This window comes from Ixodes scapularis, unplaced genomic scaffold (assembly GCF_016920785.2).
Source record: "Ixodes scapularis isolate PalLabHiFi unplaced genomic scaffold, ASM1692078v2 PGA_scaffold12__126_contigs__length_90152505, whole genome shotgun sequence".
Lineage (NCBI taxonomy): Eukaryota > Metazoa > Arthropoda > Arachnida > Ixodida > Ixodidae > Ixodes > Ixodes scapularis.
Window position 1 is genome coordinate 7,247,146 of NW_024609838.1, and position 22,497 is coordinate 7,269,642.

At 51.1% G+C, this 22,497-nt stretch overlaps 1 protein-coding gene across 6 annotated transcripts in view; it reads left to right on the plus strand.

Moving 5' to 3' along the window:
- LOC8041025 (microtubule-associated serine/threonine-protein kinase 3) overlaps window positions 1-21,616 on the plus strand; it is a 171,899-nt gene extending 150,283 nt beyond the window's left edge. For all 6 annotated transcript variants that reach the window (XM_042289402.1, XM_042289403.1, XM_042289400.1 and 3 more), the window contains 12 exons: window positions 985-1,159; window positions 2,926-3,098; window positions 3,202-3,272; window positions 3,335-3,451; window positions 5,849-6,027; window positions 9,368-9,628; window positions 10,520-10,753; window positions 11,398-11,544; window positions 12,078-12,309; window positions 15,015-15,241; window positions 17,223-17,477; window positions 19,712-21,616. In XM_042289402.1, the coding sequence (XP_042145336.1) occupies window positions 985-1,159; window positions 2,926-3,098; window positions 3,202-3,272; window positions 3,335-3,451; window positions 5,849-6,027; window positions 9,368-9,628; window positions 10,520-10,753; window positions 11,398-11,544; window positions 12,078-12,309; window positions 15,015-15,241; window positions 17,223-17,477; window positions 19,712-21,043 (3,403 nt within the window). In that variant the 3' untranslated portion in view covers window positions 21,044-21,616. The remainder of the gene's footprint in view (window positions 1-984; window positions 1,160-2,925; window positions 3,099-3,201; window positions 3,273-3,334; window positions 3,452-5,848; window positions 6,028-9,367; window positions 9,629-10,519; window positions 10,754-11,397; window positions 11,545-12,077; window positions 12,310-15,014; window positions 15,242-17,222; window positions 17,478-19,711) is intronic.
- Window positions 21,617-22,497: the final 881 nt, after the last annotated feature.

The window sequence follows — 22,497 nt, forward strand, 5'->3', positions numbered from 1 at the left end:
ACTTAACTCGTTGCAAATGCCAGGACTCCAGTACAGTTTAAAGCTAAGAGTGAAGACGAAGTAATTTGAGCCGGCAAGACACACTGCTTTAGAGCAATGGAAAGCTATGATAGCTCATTTCTAGGGTTGGCAATGGCGTCAGACGACATTGTAGCAGACATCGTGGCTTGGCTAACTCGCCAAGCAATCTGTCGGCAAACCCTGGTTTACTCCTCGGCAGTACTCGGGGAACCTCGAGTGCTTCTCGTCTGGGCTGGTATTGTTGCCCCTTCTCCATAAGATGTGCACCCGAAATGGAACTGTGCGGTCTCTGAGCTGAGCCATAAAAAGCTTTGTTTTCAAACAGATGCCCTTCTATATGAATTGCGTTTTAAAGTATTTGGATTGGGCGAAAGAAGAAAAAAATCTACATTCACTATTGTTGTGAGGGGTGCTTTCACTATGCGAATAGATATGGTAAGTGCAGGGGCAGACTAACCAAAAGGGAGGGTAGGCAGCTGCCTAAGGCGGCAACATTTGATGGGTGGCCAATTTGTGGCCATCCCCAAATTAATTGGCTCTATTTTTATATCTAGCTACGAATTTAGCAATTTTGAGAAGTCCGCTCCCACTGGTCACTGACCATGGGGGGTGTGGGGGCGGCACTGTTAAAGGCTGCCTAGGGAGGCAAAATGCCAAGTCTGCCTCTCGGTAAATGGTCTCTTGAAAAAAAAAAATTAAAAAGTGATCGATTATGCGCCATACATCTAGTCTTTGTCACTAAAGCCGCTTCACTCGCGCTGTCCTCCGGTTGCGGAGATATGGCCGCCCACGGCGACTGGGCTCTCGATGCGACATTGGCGTATCTTTGAACTTGCTTAAGATAGGAAAGTGGGTGCTTGTTATGTCCTATGATTTTTGCAATGCCTGAAAAGCAGCCTGCGGGGCAGAAACTTTGGGTACTCGGAAGGCCCTGGCCGTGCCTGAGTGCGTGCGGTGTCGCAGGGCGGTGTACCTGGTGCGCCACCGGGAGAGCCGGCAGCGCTTTGCCATGAAGAAGATCAACAAGCAGAACCTGGTGCTACGCAACCAGGTGGAGCAGGTGTTTGCCGAGCGGGACATCATGAGCTTCACCGACAACCCCTTCGTCGTCTCCATGCTCTGCAGCTTTGAGACTAAGGTGGGCAGCTGGCCTTCGTGTCTGTCTCCCTTGACCCCTGGCATCTCTGCGAGGTTGCGTCGCGTGCCTCGCAGGGATGCCCGACCTCCAGCCTACTCCCCAACCAAGACGTACGCCACTTGTCGTACAGTGTTGCCAGGAGTCTCTTGCAGACGCCACTGAGCATTGAGAGACTCTCAAAAACTCTTTATAAAACATGCAGGTGCTGTGTTCTACCGCGAAAGAGCAGAAACAAATAATGAAATACCCAAACCGGTAGCAAACTGCGGAACTAGAAAAAAATATCCAAAGTCTCAAGATACAGCATGTTCCTTACAAAAGTTTACGGGTTTTTTTTCACCTCGGACATTAACCGTGCGTCGCCGAAAGCTCATTCTCGGCCTAAATGATGTCGCGCCAGCGGTTCGAGCCAGGTGCCAAAGTTTCAGCACTAGCCGTCACCTTTTTCAAAAGTCGAATGGGGCTCATTTTTGCCCGTTTTCTGTAACTGGCGCCATAGAGCTCCGCGTATTTGAGAGCTCTGTTGGACGCCGTTTTCCCATTGAAGATTTCGGAAAATCTCGTAACTTTCTAATAAAAATGACGATCAGTGCTGAAACTTCGGCATTTGGTTCGTTCGGACCGGTAGCGCTGCATTTAGGTAGGGATTGTGCATTTGGTTACGGGTAGTCTATTTTGGCGGTGGGAAAAAAAGCTCGTAAATATTTGGGGGGGCACCCTGTACAGATCTGAATCCTCCAGAAGCTCCTTCCACAGAGCCTCATGGTTGCCAGCCAGTGTTACTCCGCAGTGGCAAATAACGTGCTACCAAGGTGCGAGTTTGCGCAAATGTCTTTGTGGATAGGCGCTATACCGCTTGCCCGCAATAAGTAGGAGTTGAGCCGCACACAGAAATAACGCGTCTTCATTCGAGCAAGCCCAGCAACCCTTTGCCTGGCCATGCCCCCGTGCGCCCAGGCTGCGCGCCTCCAACGTTGTAACCACTGCATTTCTTGTTGGGTCCAGGTTGGCGCGCCCCCAACGACGCGCTCTTAACACGGCTCAATGTGGTGGAAACGTTACACGGTGCCAGCATAGCTCGAAATGGCAGCAGCTTCTCTCGCAAACAAACACCGGGGGTTCTGCATCTATCCGTGGATTGCCGAGGAACCCTTCCCAGCTCCGGCGGTGATGCGGTGCTTTCGAGTCTCGTGTTTGGCTCGTGGTTGCGCATCGACGCGTCGTTTGTATGGGCCAAAATAGTGCCTGAACATGGGAAACGGTTTGCTTGCAAATGGTCGAAACAATTTGGAAGTTCGGTGATTGAATGAGCGCACCACACGACACACCACACTGGCATTGTCTATGGCGTGGAAACAATACGCTAATAAATTTACCTCAAATGATTGTTTTGGGAGCAGCACAAAATGTGGGTTCGGTTTTGTGGTTATATCTAAAATATATTCAGGTTTTTCGGCGCTTTTGTCCGCAATAATGTTCCAAGTCCAAATAGTGGTGGGTTCTTTGTTTCTTTCGTATCTTCTAAAAGCAACTTCAATTTTTTTTTTTTTTTTTTATGTTTGTTTGAAGGGTTTGTGTCAGCATATTAGATTTAAATAGAATAGAAAGAGAATACTGTCGTTTCAAAAAAGTTTTATGTCACCACCAATACCGCTAAATATTTTTTAAAACAAATCATTAAAGGGCACAAACGCATCTACTGCATACTTCCATCAGTGTGTTGTTTGTGTGCAGTACTGAGGGGAGGGTTTAACTGGCCTGTGCAGCGTCACCTGTGCCTGGTGATGGAGTATGTGGAGGGGGGGGACACGGCCACCCTGCTGAAGAACATGGGGCCCCTGCCCGTGGACATCGCCCAGTTCTACTTTGCCGAGACCGTGCTGGCAGTCGAGTACCTGCACAGCTACGGCATCGTGCACCGGGACCTCAAGCCGGACAAGTGGGTTGCGTTTGGAACCCACTCTCAGTCTGTCCTTGTCAAATTGCCAACAGAAGATGCAGTTTTGGCTGATCCCTGTTGACCACCGCTTTGTTTCTTGCAGTCTGCTCATCACCAACATGGGCCACATCAAACTGACGGACTTTGGGCTGTCCAAGGTTGGACTCATGAACCGTAAGTGCTCGTCCATTCTCCCCTGGGTGCCTTGGGGCTAAGCAGGGGGGCACCCCTCGCAGTGGCCACCAACCTGTACGAGGGCTATCTGGACAAGGAGACGAAGCAGTTCAACGACAAGCAGGTGTACGGCACCCCGGAGTACATTGCACCCGAGGTGATCCTGCGCCAGGGTTACGGTGAGTACCCCTGTCTGGCCCCCGACGCCACCAGCCTGACCGTGCTCGAGCTTTTTTTCTTTTAGACGAAAAATTGTGAAAAAGTCAGTTTTGGAAAATTACTTGTTTTGGCTGTATATTTCGTGAACTACCTTCTCTGTAATTATCAGTGCCCAAATTACTGAGAAAATATGTTTAAAGAGGCGATGCAACGATTTTTGTACTTTGCGAAAATACCGCTTGGAACGAATCCCCGTCGTTATTTACCTCTGAAACACTTGTTCGTTTTTCACCACATGCAATAGAAGGTGTGGAAGAAAATAAAGAAAACCGAGCAGTGTTCACGCCGTCAACTCGCTGCCAAAACAAACGGCCACGTGATTTGGAGCCCATTACAGTGAAATCTCGGTATAACGAACTTCAGGGGGCCTTAGAAAATTATTTGTTATTCTGAAAGGTCGTTATAGTGAAAACTGCGAAATTAACCATAATTACTTATTTTCCAGTGATTAAAACGTCCTACTTTTACAGCGGTGGGTCCTTGAACGCGTATTTCACGAAGATGTTCAAGTCAACATCAGACAAAGCACATTTATTTAAAGTAATGAGTGATTTTCTTTTCTTTTTTTTCTTTTTTTGTTGCGTGCAGCACAAACTTTGCAACACGAAAGACCTTTTTTTTTCTTTTTTTTCTGCAGCACGAATGCCAGCTTGCTTTGTGGACGCAATAAACACCGAAAAAAGCCGCGTCTGACAAGGCTGAGGGCACACGCAGAAATGAGGAACAAGGATGACAAAGATAAACCCAATGCGGCGACGCAGGCAGTGCGGTGCCACCGTAGACTGGCGTGCTTCATAAAATAGCGGTCAACGAAAAAAAGAAGAAAGAAAATTGTCAATGCAAAAAGAGTTACAACATGCCATGCTTCCTCCACAAAAAAAAAAAAAAAGAAGCGAAAAATTTTTTCTAGCATTTTTGTTTTTCCCCACTTTCTCAGATTTTACATGCACATGCTCCTTGCCTCCCTAGCCCTTGCCGACCGAACCCTTGCCCTTGCGCTCTGCGCCCTCTGCACTGGTAAAACCCCTCATCGTTTCAACAACAACAAAAAAAAAAAAGAAATAGTAGTCTGTCTTTTTTTACCTCTCGCGCTGGCTGTCTCGCGTTTTCAAGGGAGCGAGTTGCAACTTGCAAGGCGTCTGCTCGCCGTGTCGTCTGCTAGCCTGCCGCTCCGGCTGCCGTGTTAGATTCACTGAAACCTAAGAATACCCACACTTCAGAATGTGAGTTCGTAGTACTGAGGTGTTGTTAACATGATACGGAGCTAAATATAGTGCTTGTTATTCTGAACTATGTTGTGAAAACATTTTGCATTACAACGATAGACAGTAAGCACGGGATTTTTTAGAAGTTTGTTAATTTGAAAAATTCGTTAAAGTGGTGTTCGCTGTGCCAAGATTTGACTATGTCGCCAATGTTGATCATAGCCACGCCCTGGGGTTGACAAAGCACGGGACACACGCTGAGTTCCTGTAGACATTGTTATGGTTCGATTACTGTCGTCATTGCACGATTGGGCACGGGCCCCTACCCGAGTGCTTGTCGAGTTATCGATTATTACGAGCCCAAATAGAGTGCCGATGGAATGCTCGGGTCATTGTATGAGCCGCATTCTAGTATCGTCACTGGAGGATGCTGCGACCCCCAGCTACATCAACAAGTTTTGCGAGGGAGAAATTGAAAGAAAACATTCGCTTTTGTCCTTGAAATTGCACCGGAACAAAAGAGTTTCTTGGTCAGTGGCATTGCGTGCAATTATGCTTGAGTCTCACTTGTGCCAGTAAACTCGCGTCAATTGAAAAACATTCCAAGTGAATATTGTTGCGTGGCCCCTTTAAAAAAGATATTTTGGAGGTCTCTGCAGCTTCCAAATTGAGCCCAAGCCGCAAAATGAGCCGGACTTTGAGCAATTGCTGCTCCTGTTAAACTTGGCGGACAGTCACTATTTTAGGCTTATATTGAAGCTGAGTTTTTTTTTCTTGTTCTTCCTGTCCTTCAAAATGGTGTCCGCCACATAGTTTCGGCATGATCGGCACTTTCCTACCTCGCGATTGCGAAGCAGTGAATGGCCAAAGCGTGCGCGCAACTGCCATTGGCCAAGATGCGCATTCTCCCTCCGTTGCCATGGCTACCACGCCTCCGCAGGCTTGCTCCCGCGCTTTGTCCACTTGGCTTTCGTTTCGCCGTCTTTACTATCGTTTGCATCACTTTGTTTTAGTAGTTTTTTATATTTTGCTCATGTGTTTCATAACTGCAAGTGGGGAATAAAGTAGCATGTAAAGGTGGCATCTCCGTTCCCTTGGCACTGGATGTGGGCCTGTGTGTGAGTTGTGACGGCATCCCCTGGTTGCACGCAGGCAAACCCGTGGACTGGTGGTCTATGGGCATCATCCTCTACGAGTTCCTGGTGGGCTGCGTCCCCTTCTTTGGGGACACTCCAGAGGAGCTGTTTGCGCACGTCATCAGCGACGAGGTGGACTGGCCGGACGAAGATGAGTGGCCCCTGCCAGACGAAGCCCGCCTGCTCGTCACGCAGGTGCGCACAGAGAGCTTGTTACAAAACCGGCAGCTGTCTTCTTTTCTTGAAAATTGATGCTGTTTTTTTGGGGTTTATTTTTTGCATAGTAGCTTTCATGATGTCATCTATGCTGCCAACTGATCAACACTGGCCTGTTTCTTTTCTCTCATTATGAAGTCGTGCGCCATGGTTCCTCTTTGTCGTTGCCCCATTGTGTCTTCCCTCTGGCATGTGCCAGAGATGGTTGCTTTTTTTGTCTGTGTGTGTGTGTGTGTTTTAGCATTGTAATGGTTGAGAACTCAAGGGGGAATTCCTCATTTGCAGTAATGCAGCCACTCAATGTAGGTCAGAAAGTTTGCTGCCAATGGACCTTCCTCACATAACGACGTCACCCGGCAGTGGATGTACGAACTAGATTTGGTTGAAGGGACCTGCTTTACTAACTGTCATGCCCTTCCAGTTTGTACCAATGGCACGGAGGGTACACCAGGGGGGGCCCTATGCTAGTCGCTGACCGGTCGGAGCCGACGGCATTTTCTCGGTTTTTTTGGTCTCTCTTGGTCCCGCTAGCCGCCTCGGTGGCTCCGAGGCGAGAGCGCTGGCCTACGGATCCCCATGTGGCGGGTTCGAATCCCGGCCGAGGTGCCCGCAATCTGACGGAGGCTTATTGCGGAGAAGACGCCGTGTAACCGAGCTTTCGGTTGCACGTCAAAAGATCCCCAGGTGGTCGAAATTAATCCTCAGTCCTCCGCTAAGGCGTGCCAGATGCCCGTCGTTGGTTTGGCACGCAAAACCCCCAAATTTGACTTTGGTCCCGCCGTGTAGCCTAGAGCCCCTGGAGTATGGACATACGCGACAAGGGATTTTCATACCATTTGATTAACTTCGTGGATAGTACCAACGCGCAACGACGCACACGGCTACCTAGCGTAATCGCGGTGACCGCAATGCAAGCGTGCAAGCAACCATGGCCCCGCTGGCGATAACGAATTCGGCACGTATTCTTCCAATGGAGCGCATTTTACGCGAAACTACCACAGACTAGCAGGGCATAATCACGATGAAGAGGCTAAGGCAAGAGGTTCATACGCTGTCTAGATGGGTCTAGTGCCACTGAATGTTTCCAGAGTATCTCATTCAATAGCATCCGCTCCAACTGTTTTTTATTTTGTTTGTTCGGCCACTTTATGAAACATATAGGGTGGAAGGGGCTTTGGGGCTGCCAACCCCCCCCCGTTTCTCTACTAAACGCGCCATGAATTACCACTGATATTGGGACGTGCCCAAGCTGGGACGCGCTACCTGAAATCATTGGTGAGACATGGTTCTATAAGAAAAATGTCCGAGGACACCTAGATACTTCTTATGAGTTGTAAATGCGAAAGCATGAATGTCATACTTCCGCTCCCTTTGTTCGTCTGCGGTGTGGCGGTGTAGACGTCCACGTTTCGCTGGCAGATGATCGAGAGTGCGCTTTCGCGAAGTGGCTGCGCTACGCCGAGCTCGGCCGTGCAGCCGATTTGAAGTCTGCCTGTCCGGGCTCTGGCTCTGTCGCCACTGCTCCCTCCTCTTACCGGCCGCCGCACCACTGCGCGCGGTGCTTCACCATGGAGAGGGCTTCTCCGGTGGCCTTTTTTGGAATTGCACGTCACTAGAGCCAATGGGAGCCTCGTTTCTTCATGACGCGCACCAACCAGTGGAAGCATAATCCTTTAGAAATCTTCTTCGCTGGGGAAAGGGGATTTTAGGTGCCGTTCGGCCAACGTCTGGAGCGGTTTCAAAGCTGATGGCGTCGGTTCGCTCCATGGGATAGTTAATGCTTTCGGATCAACAATATCAATTGTGCCGCAAAACCTTGTAAACTAAACTTTTATGAAAACATCATGCTCCCATCATTCTATACTAATCTCCAATAAAACTTCCATAAAAAGGGCTTTTACAGCGGAGCTGTTAAGGGCTAGTTTCCCCAGGATCGTGTACCCCGCAAGGGAATGAAGACACCAAACTCTGGACACCTACGCCATCTATGAGCGACGGCGGCAAGCCACGTATCTTGTTCCCGCCGTCGCTCATAGATGGCGGCAGTTTTTCCACTCTGGCTTGCCAACTTGCGGCCGACCATTACTTTCCATTGTACAGCTCCGCTGGTCTTCCTTCTTTACCAGAGTGGAAAGACTGAAAGTGTTTCTGTTTGTTTTTACGCAAAAACATACTTTTTAAACGCTAGTGACCACAGTAAACAAAGCAAAAGATTGAGCCGCCATCTTGGTACCATTGAGACTGGGACTTTCGCTGCTATGCCTCACTGGTGATTCCAGGTAGCACATCCCGACCTGGGCATGTCCTAACTTCGGCGGTAATTTGTGGCGCATCCGCTTGGGAGACTGGGGTCGGCATCCCTGAAACCCCTTCCACCATACGTGTTTTGGCGCCAGAATGGCCGATCAGAGCTAAAATAGAAGAGTCACAGTGGACTCTATCAAATGCGATATGATGTGGAAAAGCGCAAATGATTAAGAAGAGTAGAAGGGGACAGGACAGAGCATTCTGTCCTGTCCTCGTCTTCTCTTCCTAATCATTCGTGCTTTTTCACATCATGTTTAACCAGCTTGCCCACCAATTAATTTTAATACAAATGCAATACTCTGGAATTAGGTCTGGGCAGTGTTCGCCTGATCCCAGTTGACGCTACGACTACTGGATAACTCGTAGCTTTCTTCCGCTGATCAGCCACCACATCAGCCAGGTGTAATTCGAGCGTTCGCCACTGGGCGTCGGGAGCTCACAAATACGCAGAACTATTCTTGAAAAAGGTCCATTCCCTGCGGCAAAGGCACTCCCCGGGCTCAAAGTCCTAGGAAAGAAATCGTACGCATTACATATTCAACATCAAGTATGCACTTTGTGCTTGACATTTTCACGTTTTTCAAGCTCTCACCAAATTGTGTTCATAAGATGAGCGGTGTCTTCAGCCGAGAGAAGGGGTGACGATATGACGCCGTGTTGAGAATTACACGGTGCATGTGCTTCTGGCACTCTGTAACTTTTTCTTTTTTTTCAATCGACATATTTGTAGTATTTTAGAAGCCAGAATAAATGGGTTTAGTATTTTTTAATGTTTTTAATTGTGCCTTTGATGACCCACGACTTCGATTATATTTGGTGGTCGTGTCTGAATGCCACATGATTATAAAGAAGAGAGTGAGTGCGACTCAAACCAACCAGTTCTCGATTCGTGGTTTCAAATTGTTTTGGGTAGCTGGGCTCTCACGTGTGACGTACAAATAGAAAACATAAACAGGAATAAATACCCCTTTAAGTCCCAATCACGGCGTTTATCCCGGTCCCTCCAATGCAGCTGCTGCAGCAGAACCCCTTGGACCGACTGGGCACGGCGGGGGCCCAGGAGGTGCGAGAACACCCCTTCTTCCGGGACGTGGACTGGGCCTCCCTGCTACGCCAGAAGGCGGAGTTCGTGCCCCAGTTGGACGACGAGGAGGACACAAGCTACTTCGACACCCGGGCCGACCGCTACCAGCACGACGACTCGGAGGAGCGCGACGATGACGGCGACCAGCTCTTCACCTCCTTCTCGTCCTGCTCGCCTCGCTACCGCAAGGCCAGTGCACACCCACGCCTCTCGTGCCGGTCCGCTTGCCGCATCCTAAAGAGTGGTTCCACAATTTCCGCCCTATGACGTCGTAGGAGCGTACCTCAGGCGCCTGTTCTGCTGGAGGTCGCTCTCCAGCTCCCACAGAAGGTAGGGGTCGGGACGCCTTGACGACGGCGACGTTCGGGTCATCAAGCCACCAGGATTGCGACAGCAGAGTCCTCTGCCGTCGCAAGAGGCTTAAAAACCGGTCTTGTTTCTCTCGGTCGTACTTGGTTGTAATTTTGTGAACAGGCCTTAAAAGTGTAGGGGTGACGCGTGTTGTCTCTGTTGTGTGCCATCACTGGGGCCCCTGTTGGCACTAGAGTAACTAAATGGCAGAGCCAGAGTATCGCCTTGCTTTTCCCATCGCCACCAACTCCTCATTGGTGAAAAAAGGGTTCGCACGTGCCAAGTTTTACTTTTGTGCTTGCCGAGAAGCGGCCTTGCACAGCTCCGGGTTTGGGGCAGTACTGATTTTTCGCTCTGCTTTTGCAAAATGTGCATTTTGCAGTGAAGTCTGGTGAGCAGGAAGCTTCTCGAACCTTTGGGCATCGTGCGTGCTTAGACACAGATAATTGTGTTTGTTTTATAATGCAAGCGCCGTTTCAGATGGCCATGCTCAAGCAGACAACAAAACAGCGAACAATGCTGTAAGCGTGCGTGCACTTTGAACAGATTTAGGAGGTGCACAAGTCCACGTGCACAGTGAACTGCCCCTTGTGTCATTGTACCCATCACGTCTCCCGCAGGAGTGAGATTAGCTCCTCTGGTGAAACTTAAATAAAAAGATTTAGACCGTTGCATTACTTTGCTCCGCAAGCAGAGCGCGTTGCTCACGGCGGTGCATCCCCCCTGCAGGTGTACTCTCGGGTGGAGAAGGAACTGGAGGAGGAGAACCTGCTGCGCCACGTGTGCCAGGAGAGCCACCGGCGCTCTCTCGGCCGCACGGACTCTGCGCCCAGCTCGGAGTGCGGCAGCGAGGGCTCCCTCCGGACGGCCCCCTCTGGATCGTCCCCCGAGACCCCCGGGAGGCCCCCCCTCACCAGCACGCCGGAGTCCTCCCAGACCGAGTCGGACGAGCTCTCGCCCCAGGTGAGCCGCTTGAAAGGGAGGTCCTTTCGAGGGAGGGGGAGCCTCCCCCACCCCCTCTCCTGTTTGCAGGGGGTAGCTCATAGACCTGCTCCTGCGAGGAGAGGAGGAGAGACGACAATTCTGTGGTTCTGCCTGTAGCCACGTCCTTCTCCTTAGGGTCGTTTGTGGCGACGCTCTAATCTTGTATTTATTTTGTTTACCCTCGGGGTGTGAGCATTACAGAGGGGTTAGGGGGTAGCCATAAATTGAAATAGAATGTAACGCGTGGGAAAACATACTGAACATCAGTTGGATGAGACAATCTAAGGCACCTTAAAAAGAACAGGATCCGTGATTAAGACTATGGGAGCTGGAAGGGGGCTCCAGTCACGGGCTGTAGGTGGCACGAAGGAGTGGTGAAAGGCTTTGACTAACGAATCTACCTAAATGGCAGAAAAGAGATGCTTGCAGAAACTCGAGCAGCTGTGGATGTTCGTACGAGGTTTCGGCGTTTGTACAACCGGTAGATGAGGCCGTCGACGAAAGGCTGTTTTTAGAAGTTTGGAAAGGGAGTGACGGGAAGCCGAAGAAAGGCGCCGTGGGCCATGCGGTCGGGGTTTTGCCTGCCCCCGAGGGCGAGTGACCTCCCGCCTTTTCCGGTGCAGGTGCAGCGCAGGAGGCGTCTGGGCATCCGGGACGTCCTGCCCCGCTTCTCCATCTCGGTGGAGGAGGAGGGCAGCCCCCAGAGGCAGCTCCCCGCCCCCAGGGCTGTCCCACCCCAGTCGCCACCCGTGGCCGCCGCACCCGCGCCCGTGCGTCCGCCTTTTGTCTCCTCCCAGAACCACTTGGTCGCTGGGTTCACCGAGTTTGTCAATCTCCCACGCAATTTCTCTGATTCGGAGCATCTTATGTCGGACGAACCGTTCCGGTAATCCCCCAACTGGAAGCTGGAGTTTGCATCAACGAGAGGGTTCTTAAAATGTTGTTGCTATTTATTAATTTGTCTCACTCAAATACATTGTATAAATGTAATTTTGAATGCTGTGTCTGAATCTGCAGTCTGATTTTAGCTGTCTTTTTGGAAACAAAATATATGGCAAAAAATAAAACCTTAATCAGGCTCCCGCGTGATATATTTTTCAGCCGGAAATGTTTTTCATTAGCTCGTACGTACAACTTGCGACATGCGCAAAGCGAGGTCCAGAACAACTCGATGGCGAGTCCGTACTCCAATGCGCCCGCTGGGATACGCATTGGAGTTGCAGTCAGAGATGCGTTGCGGGCACCGTATGGATACCCCCGGGAAAGGCCCATGCCAACGTTGCTGGCCCTCTCTGATGCACAGGGTGCGGAAGCGAGGGAGCTCTCTCCGGTGGCGGAGCGCACGGGCTCGGACAAACCGGCGGCGCCGGCGAGGGAGGGCGGCGGCACCAACGTGGTCGACCGGTCGGCCTCCTCGCCTCGGCTGGTGCCGCCCAAGGTGGCGGCGCCCACGCCTTCCCCTCCCGTCAAGCTGCGCTCTCGGTCGGTCATCAAGTCCGCCTCTGCGTCGGGCCTCTCCCTCATCATCCCCGCGGGTGAGCTCCCGAGAGGGCGGGTGCGGGGTTCTGTACTTGCCTACAGAGCGAGAACGGCGGGTCGTGTGTTTCTGAAGGCCGGTCCCCGGCACACGCTTCGTGCGCTCTGCCGTGCTTGGAGTACATGCGCACGTTAGAGCGTTTTACGTAGTAGACAGCTCGAGCTCCTGAGCTCTACAGCCAGATCTCCTGGTCACTTTGATCGCCGTCTGTCGAGGACTCGCCTTTGGATACCGTGTGCAAATGCAAATGTTACGGTCTTCTACAGGGCAGTGCTGGGTACACCGCGTGACACTGTTTGTGCAACGCTTCTTGGAGCTTTGCTAGGAGACTGATGCAATATTTTACCTTTTGAGTTTGCCCAAGATCTGCTCCTTAGGTAATGCGACACTACTAGTGAGAATGAATGATTGCTGTCTTTTTTTTTAATGTTTTTGCCTTAAAGGGATACTGAACCGAAATTTGAGTTTCGCAAAATAAGGCTCTAGAAGCGTTGAACGGGACTTTACGAACTCCGAAACATTGCTCGTACATCGATATCTCAAACGGATGGCCGCACTTTTCGAAAAGAAGGGCGCCATCAAGCGAGGCCTCTGACATCACTGTCCTCCGGGAGAATTTGAGAGTGAGGGGAAGCGGCCTCGCTTCTCTCCTCCTCGCTTCGGTTCACCAGCTCGACACGGGACGTAGTGAGGAGGAGAGGGAATAAGAATCGTGACGTGCCTTGCCTTGTCGGCCTCGTCGGCCGGGTTCAGTCGGGGCGCTTCTTTTCTAAAAATATGGCGATCCGTTTGAGATATCGCTGTAGGAGAGATGTTTTTGGGTTTTGCATCGTCCCGCCTATCTGTCCAGCCTTGTTTTGTGAGTTCGAAATTTCGGTTCAGTATCCCTTAACACCAAAAGGCTGTCATTGAGAATACTAGTGCGTTGGGAGATGCTTATTAGAGGCAGTACCCTAGCGGTAAAGTTTTCTACCTACAAATTACCCCTCAAAATAAAACTGGAAAAAAAAAAAAAATCATTGGTTTGTTTTAATTAACAGATTTGCACAACATACCATACTTGGTAGGACAGGTCAAGCTGCTCTTGTTGCTAGAAAAGTGAACTAGAATGATGGTGTAGCCATTCGATGGCAAATCAAAAGAAGTTTTTTTTCTGTTTTTTTTTAAGTGATTGAGCTTGTTGGTAACTATATTAAGAAAACAAAAGAGAGACATACCTGTAATGTTTTTCATGCTCTTTTTCTATTTTCGTAATTAAAGGCATCATAGAAAGAAGTATCTGCCGGATTTTAACTTTATTATATTCATTAAGCCGCAAAGACATTGATTCCTAAGTATCACGGCAAAATATTGCATCCGCATTTTATGAACTGTGTTGAATAGTTGAGTTTTTTTGGGCTGTCTGTAACAGCCATGCAACACCCTACGGCAGCATGAGCCGCGAAAGGTAATGGTAGCTACGTAAAAAGGTCAAATTCAACTTTATTTATTTTTAAATAAATTGGGACTGATAAAAACATTGAGTTATTTATTGGCATTCTTGTATTCGTTAAACGCCACTACATCACATGATTGGGATACAGTTTCGTTTTCAAACGTATCCTGGTCTTCTGTCGATTGTTAACCATCGTAACCATGCTGCACGTGCCACTGCGGCTCGCATTTGTTTATGAACCTCATTGTGGATATGAATTAGAATAAAACATAAGATTGTCAAGTGGATCCAAACCTTCGCGAAGTTAGTAGCTTGGAGGGCCGTGCATGTGACCTCTCGAATATCACCACATCCGGTTTGCGCCGGTTATTTTCGCATGTGCAGTCGTAACAACGTACTAGCTTTCCCACGACTGGCTTACGACTCGAAACCGAAAAGCCGGCCACCGTGCAGTCGGTGACGTTAGAGCTCAATGAGGTCGGCTATCTTACGAGTATCTGAGCGTAATATCCGATGTCATTCGTCGACTCGCATGCGTGGCATCATTATGGCGCCGCCGCTGGGGCGATATCCGACGCTCTGGCTTTGCCCAGAGTCCGGTGTACGTCGCCATCTTGCAGAGAAAACAAATATTTTCTATTGGTTACCTATCGGGACGTAGCAGTAGAACCAATGGGGGGCTCCCCGGGAAAAGGAAATTATCTTTTTTACGCTCGTAAATGAACACGGGCAACCAAAACAATGAATTTGTGTTTTATAATAAAGGACAAGGATTGCAAAATGTCATATAGCTCAGAACTTGGGAAGAACGTTTCACAACCCCTTTAATGGAGGCTGCGGTTACTGGAAGGTGTTTGAAGCCTCAACAGAAATTGTGTTTGGCTAGCCCATGGGTTCTCGAACTTGGTTCTTAGGAACTCGGGCGTGGGTCCCCTCGAGGATTCCCTGGGCTCCCACGTGTTCTCCCTTCCCCTATGTGGAGTTAGGAGATTGGAGCCACTCATTGGTGCATATCTATAGGTCAGATTTACCACCTTCTAGCTTACAATGTCTCTAAACCTGCGCAACCGAGGAAACTGGGAATGTTTCCTCGGTTGCCATTCGAGGAAGGTTCCCCGAAACGTTTTGAGAACCCCCCGTCGTAGCCCCCTCCGCCCCCATCGTCGGCTCCGCTCCCGGAGCCGACGATGGCGTCGGCTCCGCTCCCGCGTTGCAACGCCATCGTCGCCAAAGTGCGTCTACCGACTGGCGGGGCGCCCTCTCCGCAGACGACGCGGCTCTGGCGGGACTCCAGTCCCAGCCCCTGGGCTCTCCCGGGGGCTCCAGCACGAGCTCGCGGGACACCTCTCCGAGCCGGGACCTGAGCCCCCTGGTGACCCAGCTCAAGCCGCCCATCATCATTCAGAGGGGCCCCAGGGGCTTCGGCTTCACCGTGCGGGCCATCCGGGTCTACTACGGGGACTCTGACGTCTACACCGTTCAGCACCTTGTCATGGTACGTCCCTGGTGGAGGCTACTCCGCTCGCGCGTACAAAAGCCATTTCGGTTATTAGGGGATGGCAACCCAACGCAATGTCTCGTGCCACGGCCAGAGGGGCCGTAAAAACCATTAAGGGGGTCCCTCGAGCTAGAGTGTGTGAGTGTTCGTGGTCTCAATGTTTTCTTTCTTGGTTCTTTGGTTGCTGTCACCATTCAGTTTTTCTCGTTTCTGCCTCGTATTTATTCGCGCATGCGCCATGTAGGTACGGTAGTGTTGAAAGTTCTGCAAGTACTTGGTAAAGTTCCTGGAATGCAATTGACAGTGCACACGCGATGGATCCGCAGCGCTTGTCTTTTGGCTTGGGAGGTGTGAAGCACTTGCTCTTAAAGCGATAGCTTCACGGGTGACACTTTGCAGAGATTTCATCCTCGTCCTCCCTTGTCGAGCGAAGAGGGCAGCCCTGGCATCCCACCCAGAATTGCACAACGAAGGGCGAATCATTGTGTCGTCAGCTTGAAAGACTTGTTTTCAAACATTACTCGCATTATACGAAATCCCCCTTTGGCTGTATCCAGTTGCTGTGCGTAACATTGAATGGTTTTAGAAACTTCCACCGCACATTAGCTCTTGGCTAGAAGCTCTACCTTCATCACCTCTGGTGGCACTTTGGCGTGCGTGCGATCAAACACGACCGATGGCAACAAGCATATGCTGGAGCTTTTCCTACGGACCTTTTGTTGCAAACGATGAGGGAAAGCGCCCAATTGAAGTGACTCGAAATAATGAGGCAGTGATGTGCTCCGAGGGGTTCAGTAGCCGTCCCGAAACGGTAGGGAGGGTGTTCGCCGGTTGACTGTCATAGAGTTAATGTAATATAATCTCGGGGAAAGGTCCCACACTTTGCGGCCTCTATGAAATGGCGGAACATAGACGTAGATGCCGGAGGTCCCAGTGGGCACACATTACTGGTAATGCTTTAGTGTGTATACTAAACCATTGCCATTTTTTTTTATTTACCATGTAGTTTAAGTTGCCTGGTTAGGGCATTATATGAGGGGGATACAAAATTTGATTATACAAAATACAACATGCAATAACACACTTATTACACTACACAAAAAGAAAGAATGTAATTGTATCGATCTAAAGACATTTTTTTTCAAAACACGCAATATTGATAAGTGCAGTGCAACGAAATTCGCACGCACACTAACCTCATTCTTGAGTACCATCAAGTAATATTTTGCATGACGTTTTAAATTTTGTCCTGCCTGTAATTTCCACAATATTATGGGGCAGAGTTCCACTTGGAAATGGCAAGCTGCAGCGGGGAGTTGAGAAATTGTTCAGTACGACAATTTTGTAAGCAAATTTTATGAGGATGGTCGCATCCAGAAAAAAAGTGATAAGGGGAAATTAATAACCACTCCTTGATAGGAACATGAAAGCAGTAAATGTTAGGAACGAATGGAATGAAGGGGGAACGCCAGAACGCATGGCCTTCGGTACGTGCTGCATCACCTAGCGGCCGATAAAACTGGGGAGTGGAGAGGGGGCTGCGAGAGCGTCTGCTTTCTTTGGTGTACACACCCTCGCAGCCCCCCTTTCCACTGTACAGTGTTATCGCCTCAAGATAGCGTAGCATATACGAAAGGCCACATGTTTTGGCGTTTGCATTTCAATCTGTGCTGATAGTATAAAAAAAACTGCAAAACACCACTTGCAAGGTGTGTATTTAGTTGTTTTCTAGCTTCATTTTTCACCAAAAACACCGGCATCGCGCATTGCACAAAAATGAAGTTGACAAGTGCCCGAACAACTCCGCTCGTTGCGGGAAAACAAACAGGCCCAGCCTGTTGTCCGCTTTCTTCCTGTTCTTTTCTGTCGCTCTCTTTAGCTTTTCCCTTTGCCGGCACCGCCGACGTGAGCGTTGACGATTCGTCGCATCACGCTCTCGTCTCCCCCCGCCCGAACTCATCGTCCTCTCTTGCCGCAGGCGGTGGAGAGCAGCAGCCCGGCCTTCGAGGCGGGCCTGCGGCCGGGCGACCTGATCACGCACATCAACGGAGAGGCGGTGCAGGGGCTGCTGCACCCGCAGGTGCTGCAGCTCATCCTGGCCGGGGGCAGCCGCATGCACATCCGCACCACCCCGCTCGAGAGCACCTCCATCCGCACGGGCGGCCGCAGGCGCAACCCCACCACCAGCCGCCTGGCCCGCAGGCACCCCAACAGGCACCGCAGGACCTCCCAGGTGGGACCCTCGGCGCGCGCGGATCCGCCCGTTTCTTTTGGCCTTAGTGAGACGCGTAACGCTTGCATTGAGCGTGAAACGCCACTGCGGGGTTTGATCGCAGCACGAGCAGCGGTCGTTCGCCCGCGTGCATCGGCGTCTGTCCACTTGCTCTAACAAAGCATCTGAAAGACCTAAAAAGTTTATGTAATTGAAAGAAAATGAAGCTCGTGCTTTTAGTGCCCATCAACACGATAAGAATGGTTTACGGCAGAGCTGTTATGCGCTGGGAACTGGGAAAAAATGTGTCCGCAGATGTTGACAGAAAGTTTTCTCTAAATGAAATTTAGGGATGGGCGAATATTCGGTGATTGCGAATAGCGCATGGAATTCTGTTCTATCCGGCATTCGTATTCGACAATATTGAATACTCTGGCTTGGATTTCTGGCCAGGTGGTGCAAGATTCCAACCATTTCGTGCTCTTGAACTCGGTGCAATTGCAATTAGCAATTACGTTACTTCGAATACCAAATAAGAGCAAATATAAAACAATAGTTTAAACATATCTTGTGGTATTTGTTGCTTGTACTATTCAATTCAAAATTATTCGGCCAAAATCACTATTCGCTTCGAATTCGATTCGGACCCAATATCCTCTATTCGCCCATGCCTAATGAAAATAAAAGAAGGGGCAACCAGTGTGAGTCAGCCCTCCTTGGCATTATTAGATAGTGAGGTCCTGACCCCTTATCATCTCTAATCATCGTCCTCGAGGTCATCCTAGAAGTCGTCCTCGAGGTCGTCCTAGGTGTCGTCCTTGAAGTCGTCCGAGAGGTCGTCTTGGAAGTCCTTCTTGAGGTCGTCCGAGACATTGTCCTTGAGGTCATCCTAGAAGTCGTCCTTCAGGTCATCTTAGACGTCGTCCTCAAAGTCCTTCTTGAGGTTGTCCTAGACGGCGTCCTCGAGTTCGTCCTAGAAGTCGGCCTCTAGATGGCATCCTAGACGTCGTAAAAATAACAGCTTCGCTGGTCCTCCATCTTTTTGTGAGGTGGAAGGACTCTAAAATGTTTAATTGAAACTTTCTTTTTATTGTTGTTTTCTTTCAGAAGTCTATCTCTCAGTGGAATTCTGCCAGCTTAGCGTCTGCAGGCAACGCGAGAGGGCGTTAATAGCGCAGAATCGAAACGCGACCGAAAAATATCACATTTTTCTTGCCAGAGACGCTATCAAACTTGAGAGCTACAGGCCTATCGGCTATGGAACTTCTAACTGTTTCTAGCGAGTGACGAGCAGATTTGGCGGCGTGGAGAAAAATATTTTCTCCAAAATAAGAAAAACTTTTTGGCTTGTACCGATGCATTACGGTTAGCATTAAACTGGAACCTGTACTGTGCGTTGCCGCTATACTGTGACACTATGACCGAGGTGCCTGCAATCTGATGGAGGCTTATTGCTGAAAAATCGACGTGTAACCGAGATTACGGTTGTATGTCGGAAGGTTCCCAGAGCCCGTTTGTTCGAGGTCTGTTAACTTTAATCCCAGAAAAAGGTTAGCCACCCTTCTCTACAAGGTACGTACAAGTACCTAGCCAAGTTTGAAGAGGGCTGGATGCGCGATAACTCACTCTCGTGTCGCCCATTGATTGTAATGAATATAAGTGGAATGTTGAAAAATTTCTGAAAAACGGGGACCCGATACGCGCCCTGCCCCGGGTATTCACGACGCAGCGCACCATACATCGGAAAAAAAAAACCAAGATGCATTTTTTGTTGCTCGTGATACAAATGGGTAAGGCTCTTACAGCACAAGATGCTGTATGAGGGCAAGGGGGGCAGGGAGGCCCCAGCAAAATGGAAGATTTGGGGGGGGGGCCTGGGCCCCACGGCCCCCCCCCCCCTCTGGCTACGTGCCTGGTTCACACGCTTGCGTTTGCTTTCGACCAAGTTCTTCCGACCTCTTGAACAAGAGACTGGCAACGCTAAGACCATCTATGAGCTAACCCTGGAACTGCATTTCACTAGAGCGAAGGTTTTGCGGTTTTTGCGAGGTCAAATGTATGTCTATGAGAAGTGGTCGTTTGACTTTGTCAAAAGTTTCTCGAGTTGCGTTTCCTAGTAGATAGCATCAGTGTGTTCTCCTGTATCACGAAGCCATAAGCAGTCTCAAGTGTTCGATTTTAACCACGAATCATTGTACACTATGTTCTGTTCCACCCTTTTTCACGAAAGTGTTTCTCGATCCGGTCACCTTCAGGGACCCACGATGGCCGCCGCCAAGCTCCAAGGCTCGCCACCGGCCCTGGGCGGAGCCAAGACCCAGGACAAGAAGCGGAGGGCGTCCCTGCTGCGCCGACTGAGCAGCAAGCGTGCCAGCGCCGAGTTGCAGCAGCTCGCCGGCGCGGGGCTCGCCCCAAGCCGCAGCTTCCAGTCGCTGGCCGAGTCGGGCAGCGCCTCGCCGCCGTCCCGGGCCAGCTTCAAGGAACGCTCGTCGTCGGACTCTTCCCACTCCCCGACCAACTCATCGCCGAGCAGCTCTCCCAGTTCGAGCGTCCCGAACTCCCCGGCCGGAAGTTCGGCGACTTCCGCGGCACCTTCCGGCGTGGCAGCGGCCCACTTCCAGCGCCCCAGCTCACTACACGGCCTCAAGCACAAGCTGGCACAGACGTTCCGTTCTCCCCGTCGCAAGTCGGTGGGACACATCCCGCTTTCGCCGTTGGCCCGAACTCCGTCGCCTTCCCCGCTGCCGGCCATGAGTCCGACGCGGTCGCCGTCTCCTCTCGCGTTCCCGCTGGGGCACCAGCCCCACCACCACCCGGCGGCCGCGCCGCAAGTGTTTGCGGTGGCACGGAAACCGTCGCCGCCCACACTGGTGCCGGCCGCGGCCGCGTCGGCGCGCAAGTCGCTCATGCGCCCCAAGAGCGCCGAGCCCGGGTCGCCACTCCTCAGGAGGGCGCTGTCCCCCGACCGGCTGCATCCCAAGTCGGCGGAATCAAAGGCACGGCGGGAGTCTTTCTGCAGCCACGCATCGCCGCTGGCACTGACGTCGACGCCGTCGTCGCGGGGCTCGCCTCCACGACTGGCGACGGGAAAGGCGACAACGGTGGTGGCCCTCTCGTCGGCAGGCGGCTCCCGCCTGCCCAAGTCGGCGAGCACGCTGTCGGCTCCCGGCTCCGAAAACGGCGAGGAGCGGCCGCGGGCACGGAGTCATTCGCAGAGCGAAGTGGAGTCTCTCTCGGGAGAGGCGGTCGCCAAACTGCCGCCCCCTGCAATGCATCAAGAGCGCAGCGGCGACGCACTGGCGCCGGGCGAAGTCCCATCGTTCAAGGTGACTCCGAGCACGCCCCTCCCCAGCCAGGAGAGCGACGAAACCGGTCACGAGGCCGCGCCGTCGGCCGTCTCGACGGCGCAGGCGGCACCTGCGACAAATCAACCGGACAGTGGTTCTTGTGGTGCTACCAAGCCGGCGGGACAGAAACCGCCGGACTCCAAGAAGTCGCTCAAACAGAACGCCGAACAGAAGGCTGCCTCTCACGGGGCACCGCATGCCAAGGCACCGTCCGAACTGACGAGGGCACACAAGCCCTAGACGGGACTTGGTTCGTTGAAGTTTCTGCGCAGTATTTATTATTCTCCGGTCTCTCCTCCCGAGGCGCCCTTTTTAAGTCCCCCCATCTTAGATGCGGGCCGTGTTTGTACTCGTGTCTTCATTCCATCGTGCGTAGGAAAAGCGGCACCGCGCGTGCCCGTCGCGGCGTCTCGCGTCACTGGGGGTAGCCTCTCGCTAGCGGTAGGCATTCCTGCCGGCAACGGTGCAATCTTGTTTCGGGGCCGGGGCCTCGTTGGTTCCCCCGAGTCTGCGCCCCTTCGCGCAAGACGTTTTTCATCGTCGGATCCCCGTGCGTCTCACATATCTCGAGTTGTTTTGTTTGTTTTGCTCGGACGGCCTGTACAGTCTTGTCGGGTTGTTGCCCCGTGGTTGTTGGGCGGGGTTCCTCGTTGCAGCTGTGCCATAGCGCTCCCTCTGTTACTGCATGCGTGTGGGAAGCGGGGGCAGTTGCGGTGCCCCCTCCCGCTTATTTCTCGCGTAGGTGTTGAACGTACAGACTTGTTTGCAGGCCCTGGCTTACAATAAACTGACTTGTCGTTTTCCCCCATTTAACGGCGCGTGGTCGGGTGCTTTGGGTGCATGTGCCTCGGGGTTGATTAGGTGTACCTCACTTAAAAAGGTAGAGTTCTCATGCCCGAATCCATATGGAAATCGGGACTGGTGCTGATGCGTCTATGATTTGTTCCTAGTGTAGAATAAGAGGATTGCCAACCAGAAGCCCCTTTTAATGTAGCTGACGAAAAACGCTGGCTGCAGACGACGCTCCTTGACTGCACAAAAACAAAAACAACTGCTGCTTTTTTTTTTTCCCTTAGTTTGTTTTGCGGATAACATTTGCGTAGGGGGGCAAAGATAAAGGGGGGCACGATGCCATCCGGAGCCTTGTCCCCCTACAGTCCAGCAGTGCAAACAAGGAACAACACTTGTCACCACCTTTCAAAAGTAGTTGAAAGGTGGTGTCAGCGCTGGCACAGAGGAGCTTCAGGCAACACCGCTGAAGGCTTGTGGTAGTGTGTCCGAAATTTGCCAGTGGTGGGACCTGTCCCGTGCATGCTGTCCCGGGGTGTTTGAGAGCAATATGGTGGCTCTGCAGATGGAAAATGCAGGAGACCGACTGGTGTAGGCCTCTCGGCAATTGGTCTCCGGCAGAATTATTTATCCTCGAATCTGGCATTCTACAGTCAAAGCTCGTTATAACAGACCTTGATTTTGACCAAGATTTCGGTCTGTTGTAAGAGGAGTATGTTGTATGCAGATATGAAGTGGAGTCAATGGTATGTAGAGTAAAACCAACTAAACATCACAAATCGGTAAGTTATATTCAATTGTTTGTTGTAACCAGGTCTGCTGTAATGAGCTTAGAGTGTAGGAGATGCTGCACTGACAAAGAGCTAGGCTGCCACAATGCAGCACTAAGTTCCGTGCACCGGAGC